General features: G+C 44.1%; 1 protein-coding gene across 6 annotated transcripts in view; it reads left to right on the top strand.

The window, feature by feature from the left end:
• Nucleotides 1-22,139, top strand: part of LOC144763959 (uncharacterized) — a 286,851-nt gene that overhangs the window by 91,921 nt on the left and 172,791 nt on the right. For all 6 annotated transcript variants that reach the window (XR_013596286.1, XR_013596285.1, XM_078650024.1 and 3 more), the window contains one exon: nt 3,397-3,488. Coding sequence is in view for 4 of the 6 variants with exons in the window: in XM_078650024.1 (XP_078506150.1) it covers nt 3,397-3,488 (92 nt within the window). In the remaining 2 variants the exon portion in view is untranslated. The remainder of the gene's footprint in view (nt 1-3,396; nt 3,489-22,139) is intronic.

Below are 22,139 nucleotides of genomic sequence, written 5' to 3'. Positions count from 1 at the left end.
CGCCACGGAGGGACGACGGGAGTCCTGCCGAGATCTAAAGCAGGCCCTTAGTCTCCAAATGCTATTTCACTATGAGGTTAAGAGCTATGAAGCCTGCGACCGTTTGACTTCTTCAAGCTTATATGGTAAATCCCAGACAATTATGTGGTTTAGCTTAGGATTGCCATCATCACGCCGAAGAGTTCTGAAAAGCCTACCTGAAATTGAATACCAGGCACATTTTGGGCCCACTAACAAAGACATTTTGAAAATCAGTATGTTGAACACATATTACCCAAACAGAAGTACTTTGTTAGAACACCTAACACTGTATGAAGTTGTACAGTTCTACACGGAGGAAGTTTTCGAGTTTAAAGGACCAATAGATGTTTAATAAGCCATTCTGAACGTACTCTTATTAATCATCAGAAACAGTGTTGTTACACCGCAGAAAAGAAAGAATTCTACTAATTAGCACTTCTTCAACTATTTAAACCATGGCATAAAGAAGAAGATATTATAGGCCCCTTTGAGTTCTATCAACATACATTTAATGTATGGCTTTCCCTCGATGCAAGGATCAGGTATAAGATAGCCTGCTTGACACACAAAGCACTGCATCAGAACACGCTCACTTACCTGACAAATAAACTTGAACTATCGTGTGGGAATCGCACACTAAGAAGTTCGAGCACTCTATTGCTGAAACCACCAAAATTCTAAATAAAGTGAACCCACACCTGCGCCTTCTCCGGTCTTACTCCGAAAATATGGAACGGTCTCCCGCCAGAAATCAGAACAATCCCCTCAACCTCTACTTTTAAAAAAGAAGTCAAAGGCCTGATTATGAATAGCTACATGCGACAATTGTACTGTAGCCTCACAAACATTTTGAAATGACCTTACAACCATGCCCTCCCTTCTCTACGATGCAAACTGCATCTTGTTTACTGTGAATATGTCTAGTTTTTTGTCTTCAATGTGCTTCTGCTGTACATGCATAGTTATTTATTATGTTTTCCTACTCTAGCTTAACCAGCAGGCGACGTTGTACAGGACTGATACCCTGCCAGGTCATGCTTGGGCTTTATACAACTTTTCAAATAAATAAATATAAACATCACATTGCAGTACCTCAATTTAAGATATGCTTAGAGATGTTGGAACAAGAAATAGCAGAAGAAAATAACAAATTCCGAAATTCAACACAATACTCCATCAACTAATAATACCACCACTTCTAGGACTGGTGATCCACTTGGACAACCAATGATTGATAATAAAGCTATGATTGCTATGGACAAGGTTGAACATGCAATGGACAAAAAAATAAAAAAGGACAAATATACAAATAACATAAAGCAGTCTGTAGATCATGGACTTCAACATGAAAATGGATTATGTGAATGTAGTAGTTTTCAGCCTACATTACAATATATCAGCAGTGAAGCTGGAACAGGGAAAATTGTTCCTATTAAATTAAATACTGCTTATGTGCATTCAACTTGACTTCAAATGTATCTTGTGTAGTTGCTGCTCATAGTGGAATAGCAGCACATAATATCAAAGGAATTACTTTACATCATCTACAGTTACTGCCTGTGGGGCAACACAACAAATGTAAATACTTGAAATTAAATACTGACACATGTCAAGATAATTAAATGTTTTGATCAAAGAGCATGGGTTTCAACTTAATGTTGGGATTTTTTCATTTGCGAATGCAAGAAGTACTTCTTGTAAAGTCCTCTTTAGAAGGAAACATGTAAAAGAATTTTGGGAGACTTATTACAACTGACACCTGTAAAAAGTGAGCCGATTTTCCATAAACTTTGCAGTTGCAAACTCGCAATTCTTTGGAAAGTATGGGGACAGTCAACATTTGTTTGAATTTTACATATAGAGAACAAGCTAATGACAAACAATATCCCAAGATATTACAATACATTTGCCTTGGCATTCTCACAAAAGAAGCAAACATTAAGATTAGGGAACAAAGTACAAGTACATTGTTTCCTAACCTTCATTCTCCTGCTGAAGTAATGCATTACCTTCTTTCACAATCGCAGCACATGGTTTGTTTGATGCCAACCCTTGAGAAATGTGCTCAAATTAATAATGAAATACTAAATCTGGAAAAACAGGAAATTGTACATCTCCCTTTTAAAGATAAAGTAGAGAGTCACAGACTCAATAGACGTATAAGCAAAAGTTTAGCTATTACAAAATATAGAACAATCTGTGTCACATGCAGTGAGATTACAGAAAAATGAATATCTGTGTAAAAATTGTAGTGCAATTTTATGATGCAATTTACACGTAGAAGATGAACTTGTAAATGGAGCCATGGAATTTGAAGTTTACTTTCTGACTTCTGCAAAAATGAAGAGAATTAATTATGGTGAAATTTGACCACATCCCAGAGCAAAAGAGATCTCTCAGTGTACAGGACGCTTCTTACTTATCAAACATTTGCCTAATGGAAGAAAACAGTATAACAGTATCCTGTTTGTTTACAATGCACAAATCACAAGGACTAAGCTTAGATTATGCAATAAGTAACATTGGCTCTACGGTATTTAAAGAGGTAGTGGCTTACATTGCTCTGTTTCATGTAAAAAAATAATAGTATAAATAAAAATATATTTGTATGTTTTTGACTTTGGTCAGGCAAGAATTAATGCGGACAGTAGCTGTGTTAGGGAATGCAATCGTTTGCGGAAGACAAACACTCCTCATCTTGGTCAAAATCCAATTTTTCCAAAAGAAAAAATACATCAAACTCCATTAATGAAGAAGATATGTAATTGCCTAAAAAGAAAAAAGAAAACACACACAAAAATTACAGCGATTAGTTTAAAAATCAAAGTTGTATTTTTGCTATAGCGATGTGATTGTTAATCTACTTTTATACTTTCTGTCAGTCAAAGAACGAATACAGCAACATATAGAGCAACCATTCTGCAAGACCGTAACAAATCTTCATCAACAAATTGTGTCTGAGAATGACATATGCCACTCCAAAAGTAGCATTAGAGATATGATTGCTATGTGGATTGGTACTATTCAGCAAGATTCTCAAGAATTCTGTATGGCTGTTCTGCAAATAATAGCTAACGAGGCAAACCCGAGCTCTGACCACTTTGCTGTAAGATATGCTTGGGAACAGAAATGCTTCCTCTGAAAAATGTGTGTATATACCAATACCTGGCGGCAAATCAATTCCATTAAAAAATATAATATGTAATGCTGTGCAATCAAACGTTTGTCCAAACTGTAAATCAGAACCTGTATTAACCCTTTGTTTAATAATGGTAACGAAATATGTAATTTTGATTATTTAAAGATGTACTTTGAATAGCAGAAAAATCAATATGAGTATTTCTAACTTTACTGCTTAACAAATTTCTATTTCAGGGAAGACATTTACTTCTCGTGCTATTATTTTTAATCATGGAGAGACGCTATACCATCTACTTAAAGGAAAACACGAGTTGGACAGCAGAATGGTATGATGACAGTCTTAGTTTTAAGCACAGACTGCAAAAAGACAGTTACCTGTTAATTTTACATCCACAATTTATAATGTTACCATTGTAATAAACCTAGAACACAGTTTTAGAGTTGGACTTATAGAAATCAGTAGATATGTGTAGAAATCAATGAGGTCTGTTAGACAGCTCTTGTAGTTGTAGTTTATTCTTCAAGTTACAGCTTAGTAAGTTCCAATGTAAGTCTTAATATAAGCCCCACCAGGAGCAGCCTCCTGGCTGCTCAGCCCATCTTCTCCAACAGCTCCACCTTCAAGTACAAACATCCATAACATTCCAAATGACATCATATAGCTAGAGCATCAGGCAGAGAACCAGGGCCAGGGAGATGCATTACATGAGAAGCAGATTACTACAATATGTCATTATGTGACCTCGCATGGTTGAGGACGTTTTCAACAATCTACTGTGAATATAGGTGTGATCTATAGTTTACCATATATATGAGATGTTTTAACAGTTGGACATGCACAGGATATATTTTTTTTTCCAAAATTCAATGGATTTGTTTCCCCCCTATTTTTTAAGGTGAATACTGAAATTTGATCATCTTGAACTTTCAATCTTCTAAATGATGACATACTAGTGTTACAGAAATGTTACTTTGGTCTGAGATCTGTGGAGGGTGGCATGGCACTCTGTGAGGTAGTCTAAAGTATAATGCGTTCAACTCTTAGGTGCTGACCGGTCTGCTCCCTCTGACCGTTGGGGAGTTACAAATAGGCAAATTAGATGCTGTCTGGTTTGACAGGTTGACCAGTCGCACTCTTCTAGGGGAATCAATTCCTTTAATTTCAATTCAATTTAGTCAAAAGGTATTCAAAAGGTGTACCAAAGGAATCCATTTGTTGCTCTGATTTTATTCATATGAATCAGTTATTCAATTTCCTTTCAAGGATCTACGCATTGATACAGGAAGCAGACCCCACAGCTGCGGGTACTTTTTCATCACAGAGTTTGTTGAAACAATTGCTGTATACCTCTAAGAGGATTATAAATCAGAAACTCCATGCAGGCACATTAATCAGATACCACAAGGACCAGAGAATACCAAGAGGGCTACGAATTGCACTAAAGCCAACGCTTTGCAGGAACAACCCAAAATTCACAGAACGGTGGTATGAAATATTGAACAAGTGTTCATTGGACTTGATTCTACTTATTGTGGATGAATTATCTAAAGTCATAGAAGATCTTGACAAAGACATCAAAAGAATACAAATCAACTTGGAAAGTAATCTTTCAAAAGACGACTTAGACAGAGCTCTAATAGACATCAAAACACAGCTAGACAAATACACAAGAGAGATAAATGATAGAAAAATTCGCAAGTACAAGCGAGATACCATCGACTACAAGCTTGGGGAAGTGTATAATTGGGCTGAGGTTTATGCCCAGCGACGACAACAAAGACCATTTCAAAATCCGTCCTCGGATGAAGGCAGTTCATCATCTTTTGACTCTATGCATAAAGATACGCAGAGAACGGATAGACGAGGAAAACAAACAGATAACAGGGTCGACACCGCCAATACTTCTGCACCCACAACATCAGAGAGGCCTTTTTTAGGGAGAGGCCAAAGCCAACACGTCGAACCAGGAGGAGCAAGAACACAAAGAGAGCAAAGCTCTTCAATAGCCCAATCGACACGCAGCAAAACAACTTAGTTATTAACATCTCGAAAGAAAGGTTATCCAAGAATCAACTTCTTGTTTTACAACGTGGCCGCACATTTGTACCAACTTACAAATCCAACGAATTGGAAATGGAAGTGAGCTTCTTCAAGTTCATGAGGACTCTTCGTTTGAGACATTTTTTTACAAACGTGGTGATTGAACCCTCAACTTCTACACAAACTGAAGACACACTGTTAGGATTAAAAAGTAAAAGCACATTTTTGGCCCCAGTAAGCCACAAAATCTTGGATTCCTATGAAACAATCACAATGAACGAAATTAAGGAGTTGTTTAAGAAACCAATCACTAAACGCTCGAACTTGTCTGTTCATGAAATTCGAGCAATCAATCAAATTTCTGAGAATCGAAAGATCAAATGCTGTAAAGCAGATAAAGGAGGTGCAATCGTTATAATGGACATGGAGTATTACACAGAGAGCGTAAACAACCATGTGTTTAATGAAAAACTGTACATGACACTGCCCAATGATCCCACGAATACATTTAAAGAAACTTTGACAATCATCATCAACCAAGCTGTTGAGATGGGAACCATCACCGAAAAAGACAAACGATTTCTGACACAAGATTACCCTAAAGGTCCAAGTATCCACATGTTACCGAAGATACATAAAGATTTGATGAAACCTCCCTTTAGACCCATTGTGTCGACAAGGGGCTCAATCCACGAACCGATAGGGAAATACCTTGACCGACATTTACAACCACTTGTTCAAAAAATGTCAACCTACCTTCGTGATACCACCGACTTTCTCACCAAACTCAAAGAAACAGAACTAGACGAAACTATGGAAGTAACATTATGCACTATTGATGTATACTCACTTTATACCTCCATCCCCCACAACAGAGGCATTGAAGCCATAGAGTCATTCTTACTCAACCATAACATCAAGCAAGAACTCAAAATATTCCTGTTGGAATTACTCCACTTCACGCTGTACCACAGTTATTTCTCTTGGAATGATCAACATTTCCAACAGCTGGCCGGAACTTCAATGGGGAATTGTGCAGCTCCCAGCTACGCAAATCTCTTCATGCACCGATTGGAACTCGACAACATCCTTGAAAATCCCAGATGGCAACATAAAATCCATAAGTTTTGGAGATATATCGATGACATTTTTCTTATATGGAAAGGCCCTTCAACTGACATTGGAGAATTTATCAAAGAGATCAACGACATCGACGATCACATCCAATTTACTCATTCCATCAACACAGGTTCCATCCCATACCTGGATGTACTTGTTTCCTTACAAAATAACCGTTTCTACACCGATGTTTATTCTAAAAAAACTGACAGGAATAACATGTTGATTTTTGACAGTTGTCACCCCATGTCACTGAAACGTCATTTACCATACTCTCAGCTTCTAAGAATGAAAAGAATATCATCAAACGACCAAACATATGAAAAAAATGCAGACTCAATGATCGCAAAATTTCGAGAAAGAAAATACCCAGATAACATTCTAGAAGAAGCCAAAGCTAGAACGCAAGTCATCCCAAGAGAGGATCTACTTAAAACACACATAAAGGATACGAACCAAAGCAGACCAGTGTTTGTATCTAAATTTTCAAACCTAAGCCACCAGATAAAGAAAACCATCTTGAAAAATTGGGAGATGGTTGAGAAGGAACCAGATTTCAAAGGAATCTTCAGTAAACCATTGTTCGCCTACCAAAGACCTAAAAATCTTAAGGATTTTATAGAAAAGGATGCACGCAACAAAAATGAGAAATATTCTGGAACAATCCCATGTGCAAACTGTGGGCATTGCAATAACATTATCCGTGGGAACAGCATTAACCATCCAACTACAGGAAAACCTATAAACTTGTTTACCAACGCCACATGCGACTCAAGAAATTTGGTTTACTTACTAAAATGTCCCTGCGGACTTCCCTATGTGGGTAAGACGGAGAGAAAAATCTAAATCCGAATGACAGAGCACAAAAGCACCATAAGAAACAGATCTACAAAAGCCCCCGTAGCTGCCCACTACATCACCAACAATCACAACATTAGCCAGATACGTTTTATGGTTTTGGAATGTGTTCCTGTGAGGCAAGGCTGTGACAACAGAAAAAGACTGCTTCAAAGGGAGATATTTTGGATTAAAAAACTGAATTCCTGCAACCCCACGGGGCTTAATGAACGTCTTGAATATAGTTGTTTTTTATAATCTTGAAGAGACACATTGACTATGAACTTCACCGCACTTTCTCATACCATCACTCTTATGGGCTGCATTTTATTTTATCTTTTCCCTTATTTTCCCTGATCAAATTCCAGAATTGATTACCAATTCAGAATACGTGGTTGTTACTTTCAGCTTCTATCATTATGTAATCTGTTGACCTGTTTTAAGTTGTTTGCTTGCCTTGCTTAATGAATTATTGACACACTATTGACTGCACCAAGATGGCCGCGAGCGTAACTGTACTTAGAGCACTTTTGTACCAATATGACAAGCTTTGTTTTTCTCGGATATTACCCTTTTGAAGAAGCCGTTTACATTAATCTTAACATGTCGCAAAACATCCTTTAACTTATTAAGTTTTGCTAAGCTCAACATTTGAAGCTATCCGGGTCACGCAGGTAACCTTACATTACACACGCTATGCGCATGCGCGAACACATACTAACCCGACTACGGTCCAGAGCGGCGGTTACTTACTACGTGTCCTTACCACCCGATCGGTGAGTGCCAAATGGCGATTATTTGCTTAAGCAGAAAGCGTATTGCATGCCAACGTTTACACAAAGGATTGACATGATTTAGTTCACCGTCTGGGTCTCACGTATAATCCATACGGTACCGGATTAAATACACGGCACATGATAAAGCAGCATGCTTGTTGCACCATGTAACGAACGCTCGGGACACAAGCCCTTTAACAACAGGATTGCCCGCAATGTATTATTCACTTGGGCTACACATTTTGATATCCGTTTGCACTTTTATTTCATTTATTCATTTCACTTTTTCGTTCGTATTTCTCACATTTGGACCCACATTTAAACCTCCTTTAGACGGTTTGTAGTCACTCCCTGAGAATGATGCTTTAACATTTTACACAGACTGTGACCTGCTTCCTTATCATTGATTACTCCTCGTTCTGATTTCACCCCACAGAAATGTATTTCCCCTGACGAAGTGCAGATAGCACGAAATGCATTGGGTATTTGGATAAACTCGTGGAGAATATTATTGTCAAACGGAATGTTGATGAATATTCACATGGCTGTGATGTAACAGCTTTATTTTGAAAGGAAATTGAATAACTGATTCATATGAATAAAATCAGAGCAACAAATGTATTCCTTTGGTACACCTTTTGAATACCTTTTGACTAAATTGAATTGAAATTAAAGGAATTGATTCCCCTAGAAGAGTGCGACTGGTCAACCTGTCAAACCAGACAGCATCTACTTTGGTCTGAGAAACATAAAAAAACAATGATGTGTAGCTTGTTTTATATGTAGCCTATATACTATTTAATGTACCCCTACACCACATGGCTCTGTACTACAGTTTGTGTGACACTATGACACCACCAGCCTCTGTAGTGTAGGACATAGAAATAAACTGTATCACACCTCGGTGCACTCTTACATATGGCACGAAAACGTATAACATCCTACTCCTCTCTATGCCACTACACTGTACACCCTTCGACTGTAACACAGTATACAACAATGCAGTATATTATAAAACACTGTAGAGCAAGTCCACTCACCAACTATGTACTTACTGCAATTCAAATAGTAACACTATACACAAAAATAATCCCCAACAACACTTGACTGATCAACAGATGTGTTAACTAAAATCGAGTTAACTGTATTACACTGTACTATAGTGTACGGCACAGCTTTTAACTTAGCTGCAGATATTTTACTTACCTTTCACTTACCTTTTATTAGAATATTTGAGTCAATAGCATCTTTAATTTACCTGGAAAATATCTCTTTATAATACATGGAATTCTGTATCCCTGTATAAACAGCAGTTACTAATTTCTTTATAATTGGTGACTGTGATGGACCAAATTTATTTATTTATTTATTTGAGACTTTTGTAAAGCGCATGCAAAGGCCCGAGGGCATCTCGGCGCTAAGTATCTGCAGAGTTTCAGCCCAAGGGAGGTATCTCAAGATCACAGATTAAAAAGCCAGGTCTTGAGTTGTTTTCGAAAAGACCAAAGGGTATCGCTTGTTCTAATCGATAGCGGCAGAGTATTCCAGAACTTAGGTGCAGAAACTAGAAATCTTCTATCACCCCATGAAACAGTTTTCGTACGAGGTACAGCAAGCTCTTGTAGGCTGGATGAGCGTAAGGTTCTGGGGGGGGCAGTAGGGAATAAGATTTCTGGTGAGAAAAGCTGGTCCTATATTTCGCAGAGCCTTGTACACTATGCAAAGAGTTTTAAATTTGACTCTATTTCTAATCGGGAGCCAGTGAAGATTCCTGATGGTTTCTGACACAGAGTGGTGTTTGGGGATTTTTCCTAGTAACCTAGCGGCGGCATTTTGAATAGACTGCATTTTATTTAGAACTTTTTCTTGAGCATTTAGAAAGAGTGCATTGCAGTAGTCTAATGTAGACAGTACCAAGGCACTAACCAGGGTTTTGGCGGCTGTCTCTGGAAGGAATGGGAGAATTTTTTTTATCAATCGTAGTTTGTGGAAGGCAGAGGAAGTGATCTGATTGGCGTGGGGCAGAAAGGTAAGGTGATCGTCGAACATGACTCCCAGGTTCCTCACCTTACTGACTGGGTTCGGCGGGGTGCCCAATGATAGGGGCCACCAGAGGGAGGACCATTCAGGAGTCAGATGACCAAAAATGACTACTTCAGATTTGTCTGAATTTAATTTCAGACAGTTGGCCGCCATCCAATTCCCTATTGCCTGCATACCCAGATTAAAAGCATTAGCTGTTTTGTGGTCATCCCTTCCTACGGCAAGGACCAGCTGGGTGTCGTCTGCGTAGGAGGTCAGGCTCATCCCATGTGCGCGAATAACGTTGGCAAGGTCCGACACATAAATGTTAAAAAGCGTCGGACTAAGGGATGAGCCTTGAGGGACTCCACATGGCAGAGACATAGAAGATGATTGGAACGGTCCGATGGTAACCACCTGAGTCCTGTCCGACAGGAAAGAAGCCAAGAGTTTCTTTGCATTGTGTTGGATTCCTATGCCCTCGACACAGTCGATCAAGATGGTATGATTTATGGATTATGATTATAGGAAAATATGTCGGAACTCAACTATTATAAGGTTATTACAGTCGAGTTCTGATCTCACAGTGCCTACTGCCAGACAGCGGCGTCACTATGGGGGCGCGGGGGGTGCGGCCTGCATCGGGTGTCACTATCCCACTGGGGTGACACCAAGGCGGTCAGCAGCAGTGTGTGCTGTCAACAGTGTGCAGACTTGCAGTGAAAGTAAACGGCGTTGCAACCGCAACGTACGTGCAAGTTCAGTTGCACTGTCTTGCAGCAACGCAACCTTCAAAATGCAAAATACATGTAACCATGAACTAAGCATGCTGAAGTCACAGATGTGTGTCCATTGTTGAGCAGCCACTTCTCTGCCTATTTGCTGGAGCTAACGACCTCATCTTTGGAAGTAAAGTCTGACAGTAATCCCAAACAGGCCACTTATCAGACTTGTGTCTGGAGTGATGATTCTGCACTACTGTGTCTGTTGTGATGGTGGACTACTCACTTGTGGCATGTGACACAATGCACTGTAGATGCAGACACTGAACACTAAAACCTCATGGAAAGAGGGCAATGTTGAGTAATTGGCCTATATTTTTTTGCCTACATGCTGGCATGTGTAAATGTATGTGTTGTACTGCCACATGTACAACTGCTCCCCACATGATGTAGAGGGTCAACAAGTTGTTCTGACAATATCACACATTATATTATATGTTGTTCAATGTGTACATGACAATGTGAGTACATAATGGGTATACAGAGTATGTGTAACCCCATAATGCAGTTTATAGATATAGGTTGGTGAGTCACACATAACCATTGACTGACATCATTACCCAGGTCAACTTTGGAGGCAATGACATGCTTGGTTGTAAAACTTCAAAGACTTTCAGGCAATGTTCAATTGCATTGTGAAGTATGTATGCAGTCAAGCGGTATGTACATGTGTATGCTCATTCTAAGGCTGGTGATGTACCTCGGGGAATGGTATGCTGACATGTTGGGCTCATTTATGTGTCTCTCCACTCAGTGCTACATTGGTATTTGTGTTAGCAAAACATGAAATGTACAGTGAATCATCTTCCCTATTAGAAACGAGTTAGACTTTTTGTGGACTTTTAATTTCCAATACCTTATGTACTACAAATGTTCTGATGTAATTGCAAAGTATTATTCATTTTTTTTTAAACGTGGGCTCACAGTACACAATCTAGATAGGGGATGTTCCTAGGTAGACTTTTATACAATGGACATTTTTCCAGCTAACTAAAACCAAATAGAGCTGTTATGTCTACATTATACTCTTCTGTACTGCATGTGACACCTACCTAGGCGTCTCTGATTAATCTGTCATCTGCGTCATCTGACAGTGGACAGAAGTATAAGTGTCACATGTGAAGTGGGAACATTGTGGAATGGACCCTTCCATGTCATGTCATTGGTGTTATTCAGAAGATACAGCAATTTCTCTTTAGCAGAGGCCCACCTGTCCTACATGTAGTGTGTCTCGGAAACATAAGCTATAGCAGATTACAGGGACTTATGTTAATGGGTAGGGATGCATTCTATGTAGACATCCCATTTGATGATATTTGTTACCTTTGGTATGAGCTAAGGACGTAGGTAGACAGGGCGATGACATCATTTGATACCCACATGAGGCTGGATTAGGGTTATGATCACACATGCAGCTGAAGCATACTGTGGTGATTATACCATTTTTGGACCTGTGCACAGCTCATTTACCATTCATGTTCTCATCTATTAGGAGAAACAAGGGTCCCATACATGTAGGCTCGGTACAATAACACAATTTTTACAATCAAAAATTGGTGTATAAGCGTTTATTCACAGAATAGAAAAATGTATTAAGCAATGAATTAAGGCACAATTTATACAAGAATGAGTGAGCAAACCGTGACGAGGTAAAAGGAAATCAGCTGATTTCCTTACCACAGGCAAGTGTCTAAAAAAAGTGACTTTTATGTTTGGAAATGTAAATGAAAAAGTCACAATCAGTTAGCATCTCATACTCAACAATATGATACAAATTATAGTATAGAGTTAGAGACGTGTGTCGACGACGTTTCAATCCCTGAGAGATAGTGGGATCTCATCAGGACAAGGCGATGGAACGAGTGCCTGGGAAGTTTGCTAAGATCCAGTAGGAGGCAATGATTGGGAAATGCATGGGCAACCGTGAGCAGGCAGCCAGCTAATCCTTGAAGCGCTAAAAAAACGCATCCACAGTAAGACAAGTGCTGGTATCCCGTCTGGGATATAAGCCTGGTACCGCACTCGGGCAGGGGGATACCTGCGTTGGAGATAGACGGGCCGACAGGATAGGGCTGGTCAGTTCGGAGCCTCTATAAGATGGGCGTGGAGCAGTGTCCACATCGGATAACAAGCAGCGCCTTAATGGGCGCAGAATTAGAGCGTGACTTCCCGACTGACCGCATTACCCGGCACGGTTACTGCATTCGCGGGGCTCAGCTCTCCGGTCACGCTCCAATTCTGCGCCCATTAAGGCGACGCTTGTCATCCGATGTGGACACTGCTCCACGCCCATCTTGTCGAGGCTCCGACCTGACCAGCCCTATCCTGCTGCCCCGTCTATCTCCAAAGCAGGTATCCCCCTGCTCGAATGCGGTACCAGGCTGATATCCTGGACGGGATATTTGACCAAAGCTCACTCAAATGCCATTGTGATCGTGTGGATGTGGCGGACCGGAATAACAGACGTGGAGGTCAGATATAGTGGGCGATGTTTGTCTCTTTATTATACAATACAACAGTTTGTCGTGCCCAGGGAAAAACACAAATGATGCACTTAGCGGGAGGGGTGTTCGGGTCTTCTCCTGAGGAAGCAGGGATGACAGGTCTTCGGTGTGGATGGCTTCGGATGTTGTCCTCGGAGGTTGTGGGGAAACAAAACAAAAAGGGCTATTAGTCCGGCTGGACGGATATGGTCGGAACCATTACCAACACCAGGGGCGTGTCAGACTTGAAACAGGATCGTGAGGAAGGGGGGGGAATGGCGGGTCGGGTAAGGGTAGGAAGGCAGAGAGCGAGAGGGCGGAAGGGTGTGTAGGTGAGGGTCTGGTGCACAAGGAGTTTATACAATAGTGCTGAGTGACTCCGGTTGTGCTATACAAGTTCTTTCTACAGTGTATCTCTCAATCCCAAGGTGACACTTCACTATGTACACGGCACTTAAGGTGCTACAGAAGACAGTTCTGAGCTCTAGTACTCACATGCCCCGCCGCAACTCTTCCGTGAGTTGCGGCCGCTCCCCAGCCACCTCCTGCGGACTCCACCAGTCCTCACTCCAAACGTCCTCCTCCTCTTCCTGGATCGCCTTCTCTGGTTCCGTTTTCGTCCGAGCCTCCTGCCACGAGTTCGCCATGCTGAACGTCTCTCTCTCTTCGGCTCCGTCTTTTCCGGTCTCCTGCGCCGGAATCAGGGAGGGACTTCTGGGGTCACGGGATAGTGCTTCCGATGATATTTCAGTCCCGATAGGTTCCTGCAACGAAGTACAGAGGGGTGGAGTTCGGGTTGTCAGGGACGCCTCAGGGTCGGGTTCTGAGAAAGGGGGCCGACCTGGACGACGCTGTCTCGGACAGGCAGGGGGGGGACGGCGGATCACATCCCCTTTCCCTAGCTGTCCTTCTTGTACAGGTTGAAGGGGGGGGGGGTACTGGGAGAGGAAATCAACGTTCCCTTGGTCTGTTCCCTTTCTGTGATGGGTCCTGAACCTGTACGGTTGTAGGGATAAGAACCATCGTAGGACACGATCATTGTGTTCCTTGTTTCGTGCCATCCATTCGAGAGGGGCATGGTCGGTGTACAATAGAAACTCACGTCCTTCCAGGTAATAACGAAGACTTTCAATAGACCACTTAATGGCGAGAGCCTCTTTTTCGACCACGGCATAGTTCTTTTCTCTCGGAAACAGTTTTCTACTTAAGTAAAGGATGGGTCTTTCGTCCCCGTTCCTGTCTCTTTGGGAAAGGACAGCCCCCAAACCGTGATCTGAGGCGTCGGTCTGGAGAATGAATGGTTGTGTATAGTTGGGACTAATGAGCACTGGATCGGACATCAGGGTTTGTTTGAGTTTGTGGAAGGCTTGCAACAGTTGGGCGGTTGGATTTCTCAGGGCCTCTTCTGTTTTTGAGGATTTTTTTAAGAGATCGGTTAGAGGAACCGCTGTCTGGGAAAAGTTGGGGATGAAACGACGATAGTCCTAAAAACGCTCTGAGGTCTTTTCGGGTTTGGGGAAAAGGGATGGACTGAATGGCTGCGATTTTGTTGCTTTGGGGTCGGATTACGCCTTCACCCAAGAGAAACCCAAGGTACTTCACTGTTTGAGCGGCTAGGGTGGTTTTGGAAGGATTAACAGTGAAGCCAAAGGACCCTAGGGAAGTGACCACCTGCTGTAAATGGTGTAAGTGTTGTTCCCAACTGTCGCTATATACAATGATGTCGTCTAGGTAAGCCCCGGCATATCTGCTATGGGGGCGCAGAACCAGGTTCACTGCCCTTTGAAAGGTGGCAGGAGTGCCATGAAGGCCAAAGGGCAACACGGTAAACTGAAACAGCCCGTCGGGTGTAGAGAAAGCAGTTTTCTTTTTATCCTGTTCTTTCAGTGGTATTTGCCAATATCCCTTGCAGAGATCCAGCGTGCTGATGTATACAGCTTTCCCTATGCTTTCAACCATCTTGTCTACGCGGGGAAGGGTTAGGTATCAAAACTGGAGATCTTATTTACTTCACGGAAGTCGATACAAAATCTTATCGATCCGTCTGGTTTTGGGACTAGTACGATGGGCGAGTTCCAACTACTGATGGAAGGCTCGATGATTCCCATGCGTAACATCTGATCGGTCTCCTGTTTGATGACAGCCCTACGGGCTTCAGGGACCTGGTAGGGACGTTGACGTACTATCTTCCCTGGATCAGTCTGTATGGCGTGCTCTATGATCGTGGTATGGCCAGGAGTGGAGGAGAAAACGTTTTGTAGGGGCAACAGGACGTCCTGAAGGTCGTGTTTCTGGGTTTTTGTCAAGTCTGCATCAATACAGGTCTCATAAGGGAGACCAGCTTTGGGGTTCAGACTGGACAGTACCGGTCGGGGTCCTTCCCACTTCTTGAGAAGATTAATGTGGTAAATCTGGGTGACTCCCCAGATGGTCTAGTTCCAATTCATAGGTGACCGGGGTCACTTGTCGTATGACTGAAAAGGGGCCCTGCCACTGGCCTAGCAATTTGTGGTCGGACGAGGGCATAAGCAGAAGTACCAAGGGCCAGATGCATCAAAGGGTTTTGCCCATTCTGTGTCTATGGGAAAATGTCTTCATGCATATGGCCCCAAGTCCCCTGCGACAAGGGTTCGGGCTTTGGCTCCTTTGTCATATTAGTGTTTCTGGTTTGTTTGTGCGTTCTCCATGTTTTGTCTTACTATGTCTCGTATCTGACCCAGATGGGTTTTGAGGTTCTCAACGTACTCGGGGAGGGGTCTGATCCGGTCAGGTTCGGCCTCCCAGGCCTCTTGGGCCATGTCCAGAAGGGTTCTTGGAGGACGCCCATAAAGGAGCTCATAGGGAGAATAACCGGTGCTACTCTGTACCTTGCACCTGATAGCAAACAGGGCTGAAGGGAGCATTTCTTCCCACCTCTTAGTCTCAAGTGCTAACAGTTTTTTTAGGGTCGTCTTTAGTGTGGCATTGTATCGCTCGACCAGTCCGTCGGTCTGGGGATGGTAAGCGGAGGTTCTAATCTGTTTTATACCTAGTTGTGAACAGACTGTTTCATAAGAGCGGAAACAAATGGGGTTCCCTGATCTGTCAGGATCTCTCTAGGGAATCCAACCCTGGAAAATATGGTGACCAGTGCCTTGGCTATGTTTTGGGCTGTAGGTTGTCGTAGGTGTAAGGCCTCGGGAAAGCGGGTGGCATAATCCACAAGGACTAAGGCGTACCGACAGCCGCTTCGGGAGGGCAACAGGGGGCCTATAATGTCCATTCCGACTCTACTGAAAGGGATGTCTATGAGTGGTAGGGGTTGCAGGGGTACTTTAGGAGGGCGGTATCTGCTGTTCCTCTGGCAGACCGGGCATTCGCGTCAATATTTCTTTATTTGTTGGTGAACGCCCGGCCAATAGAACTTCTCTAGAATGGACTGTCCCGTTTTCTCGTCACTAAAATGGCCTCCCAATAAATGGCTGTGTGCAAGGAATAACACCTTTTCTGGCTCCTTGTTTTTCGTACCTTTACAGAAGCCTCCAGGGGAGGCTGTGTCTGGGGAAAGGGGGCCTCCGACCACCACTGCTTTAGAGAATCCGTTGTGTCCTAGAGAAGATGAGGAAGACCGGGGTAGTCACTCCCCAGAATCACTTGTTCAGGTAGCTCGGGTATCAGCCCTACCGTTAGGAGACTACCAGGATCTGTGGGATGTTGGACGTGTACTTGGGCGGTGGGATAAATTTTAGTGTCGCCATGTACGCACTGAATCGCTACTGTGCCTGTTACGGACCCCACAGGTGTTGCCAACTCTTGTCGATGGAGGACGCTTTGCCTACACCCCGTATTCGCCAGAGCCAATACGGGTTGTCCATCGATTTTCACAGGGCAATAATATCGGGGTGGAGTGTTTCCAGAGGGTATGCAAACATAGTTCCTGAAGAATCCCACCTCAAAGGCTCTTCCATCTGTGGGCACACTCGGGCAATGTGCCCAAAACCCCCGCAGTGATAGCACTGTGGTCCCGGAGGGGGTGGTCTGGGCATGACGGGGTATGGCAAAAGAGGGACAGACTCCTGTTTCCGGGGCACCGGGGCCCTATGAGGTCGAGAGTTGCCAGAGGGTTGGAAGCGAGTGGGATGGTCTTCTTTACCTTTCTGGAAGTCCTGAGCCCGACTATAGGCGCTCACGATCTCGACCGCGCTTTCCAGCGTGAGATGGGCATGTTGGCGGACCCACCTCTGGGTGGAGGGATGTAGAGACGCCAGGAATTGTTCCAGATATATCTTCGAGAGTATCTCTTCTTTTGAAGACGTTGCAGGTCTAAGCCACCGGTTTGTAAGGTCCTTGATGCGGAAGGACAGAGCCCGGGGAGTATCTTGTAGTCCTTCCTTGGCTTGACGGAGCTTCACCCTATAGGTCTCGTCATCGATACCTAATCGTTCAAGAATGCATCTCTTTATGTCTTCGTAAGGGGTCTGTCCCTGGATGTTGGCTTGTTGATATGCGGACTGCAATTCTCGCGTCAGCAGGGGTCCCAAATATTGGCCCCATCGTTCAGGCGGCCAGGAAGCTGCTTGGGCCAGTCTTTCAAAGTTTGTGAAGAAATAGTCCAGATCTTCCCCTGGTACATTTTCTGCAAGACAACCGAAGGGAGGGAAGCAACTGGCCTCTGCTCTCCTAGGACGTCGGTGAGCTTCCCCATGGCCTGATCCTGGGCCATTCCTTGGCCCTTCAAGACATCATGTAATTGTCCCATGTCATCCTCGGCGGTTTTAAGGAACTGCTCCATCATTTTTCCTAGATGTTCTTGTGTCTCCGCCAATTTCTGCAACGCGGCCTCCATGCTTCCGGTATATCCCACTTCTGACACCACCTGTGATCGTGTGGGTGTGGCGGACCGGAATAACAGGCGTGGAGGTCGGATATAGTGGGCGATGTTTGTCTCTTTATTATACAATACAACAGTTTGTCGTGCCCAGGGAAAAACACAAATGATGCACTTGGCTTGAGAGGTGTTCGGGTCTTCTCCTGAGGAAGCAGGGATGACAGGTCTTTGGTGTGGATGACTCCGGATGTTGTCCTTGGAGGTTGTGGGGAAACAAAACAAAAAGGGCTATTAGTCCGGCTGGCGGATATGGTCGGAACCGTTACCAATACCAGGGGTGTGTCAGACTTGAAACAGGATCGTGAGGAAGGGGGGGGGGGGAATGGCGGGTCGGGTAAGGGTAGGAAGGCAGAGAGCGAGAGGGCGGAAGGGTGTGTAGGTGAGGGTCTGGTGCACAGGGAGTTTATACAAAAGTGCTGAGTGACTCCGGTTGTGCTTTACAAGTTCTTTCTACAGTGTATCTCTCAATCCCAAGGTGACACTTCACTATGTACACGGGACTTAAGGTGCTACAGAAGACAGTTCTGAGCTCTAGTACTCACATGCCCCGCCGCAACTCTTCCGTGAGTTGCGGCCGCTCCCCAGCCACCTCCTGCGGACTCCACCAGTCCTCGCTCCAAACGTCCTCTTCCTCTTCCTGGATCGCCTTCTCTCGTTCCGTTTTCATCCGAGCCTCCTGCCACGAGTTCGCCGTGCTGAACGTCTCTCTCTCTTCGGCTCCGTCTTTTCCGGTCTCCTGCGCCGGAATCAGGGAGGGACTTCCGGGGTCACAGGATAGTGCTTCCGATGATATTTCAGTCCCGATAGGTTCTTGCAACGAAGGACAGAGGGGTGGATCCGGGTTGTCAGGGACGCCTCAGGGTCGGGTTCTGAGAAAGGGGGCCGGCCTGGACGACGCTGTCTCGGACAGGCAGAGGGGGACGGCGGATCACAGCTATGTATCCACATCAACAATCACAACCAGCACACACAAACACAAGCATAAGATGACAAAAACAAGCACACTGACTCACCATGCAGTCACCACACTCACAACACCAGCCACAGACACTTCCATCACATAGCCAAACACCACGGCCACAACACCAGCCAGAGAGACATCATTCATTTCCAAACACGAGAAACATTCCACAACAAAACATACATCAGACACCCAGAAACATGCACGCACATCCACACCTCAGACCCTGCAGCCCTCTACCTCCAAGACCCAATCCCTTGCCATTTCTCCTCCAAAGTCTTGCCAAACTTTTACCCTGTGTGCCCTTGATCTTTTCCCTGCCACAGCTGCCCTACCCCCAAAACCCAAAAGGTCTGGTTTCCCACCCCTACCCCACCCTTCCACATCAACAATCTAAAAATCTGGTCCCACCAGTAAAAACAAAACTTCATACCACCAAAGGGGTTAAAAAGAAAAACACCCGCCCTGAATCAGAGTCACCCCCTCCCAAAACCAAAAGGTTCTCTTTCCCCTACCCACCCCAAGGCTTCTCAGAAAAAGAAACACTCCCCTGTTATGACCCTCCTGGTTTATGTGTGTTTATGTTTATTGGTTTATATAGCGCTGAATCACCCACGAGGGTATCTTGGCGCTTAGGACGGCACAGAATATCCAAGGAAAGAAATTAAAAAAGGTAGGTTTTCAGAAGCTTTCTGAAGTGGAGCAGATTCTGGCAGCAGCGTAGATGGAAGGGTAGAGTATTCCAGAATACAGGGACGAGGTAAGAGAATGCTTTACCTCCGCTACGTGCTTTTTTTTACTCTAGGGGTATTGAGTAGAAGTTCCGAGCCTGATCTAAGTGTTCTTGACGGGGTATATTGAACTAGTTTGCTTGTGAGATACAAAGGGCCTGGGCCATTGAGGGCTTTAAAAATAGTACATGCCATTTTAAATTAAACCCGCTTTCTCACCGGTAGCCAGTGAAGTTGGTTCAGGAGGGGTACCGAGGGTGTTCTGGTAGGAACATCTGCAACAAGACGGGCGGCAGTATCCTGCACCACCTGAAGTTTGTTGAGAGAGGCTTATTCCACTCACTATCCTAAAGGGCTACAAAATTCCAAAGATGATCCATCTCAGTCCTCCAAAACCTGAGTCCAAGTGTCATGGCAAAGAAGTATGCTGGATCACATGGACATTTTCCTTCTGTGCTGTGCTGTGGCTGACGTGGCAACGTGACGCTGGACGCTGGACGCTCTGACGCTGGACGGGGAGATCAAGAGCGAGCGAGTGAGACCCGGAGCTGCAAATCGAAGAGGACGCGGCCCGCGTTTAATTAAATCCCCCCCCCCCCCGGGGAATCTCTGAGGAAGGCGCCGAACGAACCACGAGCACAGAGAGAGGGCGCAGAGTGCACTTGGGCTTCGGCTGCATTGCGAGAGGAAAGCATTGCTGCAGCCGAGGGTCCCGCCCCCCGCTCTGGGTCCTTTGATTTGGTGCTAACGGGCCAGGTGGGGGCGTCGGAGCCCGTGGAGCTGGGGAGGAAAATCGAATTTCGAAACGTGCAATAGGAAGCCTAAATCCCTGTGGAGACGCCCCTGTGAGGTCTGGGCAGGCACAAGCCAAATCTGCCATAGTAAATAGGAATAACCAGTCAGTGAGTAAGGCAGTGACAAAGGGAGCACAAAGAAGACACCACGGTCAGCCAGGCAGCACAAAGGGAAGGTAGGTGGCAAAAGATTTTATATTAAAAATTGTTTAATTCATTTTTGGACCAGTGTTTGAGTAGAAAAGACACAGGAAGTATAAGAAGAAGGGCGGGAGGAAAGTCACAGTGAGCTGGTGAATTTGCACTCGAATATTGAAAGGCTATTCTGTTTGGCCTGGGCAAAATCTACGGAACAGGCGAGAATCTTGGAAATGGCACCAAGAAAGGCAAAGCCAAGGGAAATATGCTTAGACCAATTGGAAAAAGCAGACGAGTTCGACGTGACACCAGTCGCAGAATGGCCCGAAGAGGCGGTAGCGAATTCCCCCGTGCTAAATGATAAAAGGGAGAGGAAAAAAATTGCTAAGAAATCCACCACTGGCAATAAACTACAAGGTTGTGAGAAAGATGGCGGCCTAGTGTCCAAATCAATAAAGGACTTTGTGGGGAAGCATTTTAAGAGAACACTCACACCGGGAAAAGGCCAAGTCCAAGCTCAAGAGATTAATAAGGAGCTATTAAGTGTAGAGGAGGTCATGGAGATTGTTGATTCCTCCCTTACACAGAGTGATCTAAGTCGCAGGATCCTGCCTATAGAACCAAGACTTTCATCTTCTCTGCGGATCTTTTCCTTGTTGAGGGCTGAGGAGGAAGGTTCGGTAGAGATTGGGTCCAAAGATGTGGGGGACTGCTCTAATATGTCAAACCCTGCGGCAAGAACTATATTTGACAGAAGCTTGGATCATGTAGAAAATCAAAGCCCAAAACCTTTAGACTCCCTAAATGAAATATTACGGAATGGCACGCTTGGGCTTGGATATTACAACCTCATCCTCTGCCTCTATGCTGGACATTATGCTGATGCTACAAAAAATGCTGCAGGGACTGCTATAGGTTTCTGTGTTAAATAATACTCTGTTAAATAATCATGAAATACAGTTTAAGAGTATGATAGAAGAACTACAGGGGATAAGGGGACAGATGCCTACAATGGTTAGAACAGTACACAACCCCCTAATAGATGGCCATACTGAAGGGAACTTAGAGCCAACAGTGGAGGGTGAGTCCCAGAATGACGTCTACATTTCTAGATGGCCAATGTTGGTAAGGAGGCGGGGAGATTTTTCTTGGTTTAGACATCGGAACTTCAGGTACTCCCATAAAAGTTTATCTCATGTACAGGGAAGACAGAAGGCCCTAAGTAATGAGAAGGGCAAGGAAATGCAGGCTAGGACAATAACTAAAGAAAACGACATGCGGAAAAACAATAAAAGAGAAAGAAGGGAAATAGGGAGACAAACAGCCCCTGTAGGAGCTGTTGTCGAAGTAGAAAGGAAAAGGGCACCACGAAAAGACATGCGTAAACCCCCTAGGGAGGTGGAGAGCTCCAAAAACATTAGTAACA

This window comes from Lissotriton helveticus, chromosome 6 (genome assembly GCF_964261635.1).
Source record: "Lissotriton helveticus chromosome 6, aLisHel1.1, whole genome shotgun sequence".
NCBI lineage: Eukaryota > Metazoa > Chordata > Amphibia > Caudata > Salamandridae > Lissotriton > Lissotriton helveticus.
Note: the sequence above shows the minus strand (reverse complement) of the source record. Positions and strands in the feature narration are given on the sequence as shown.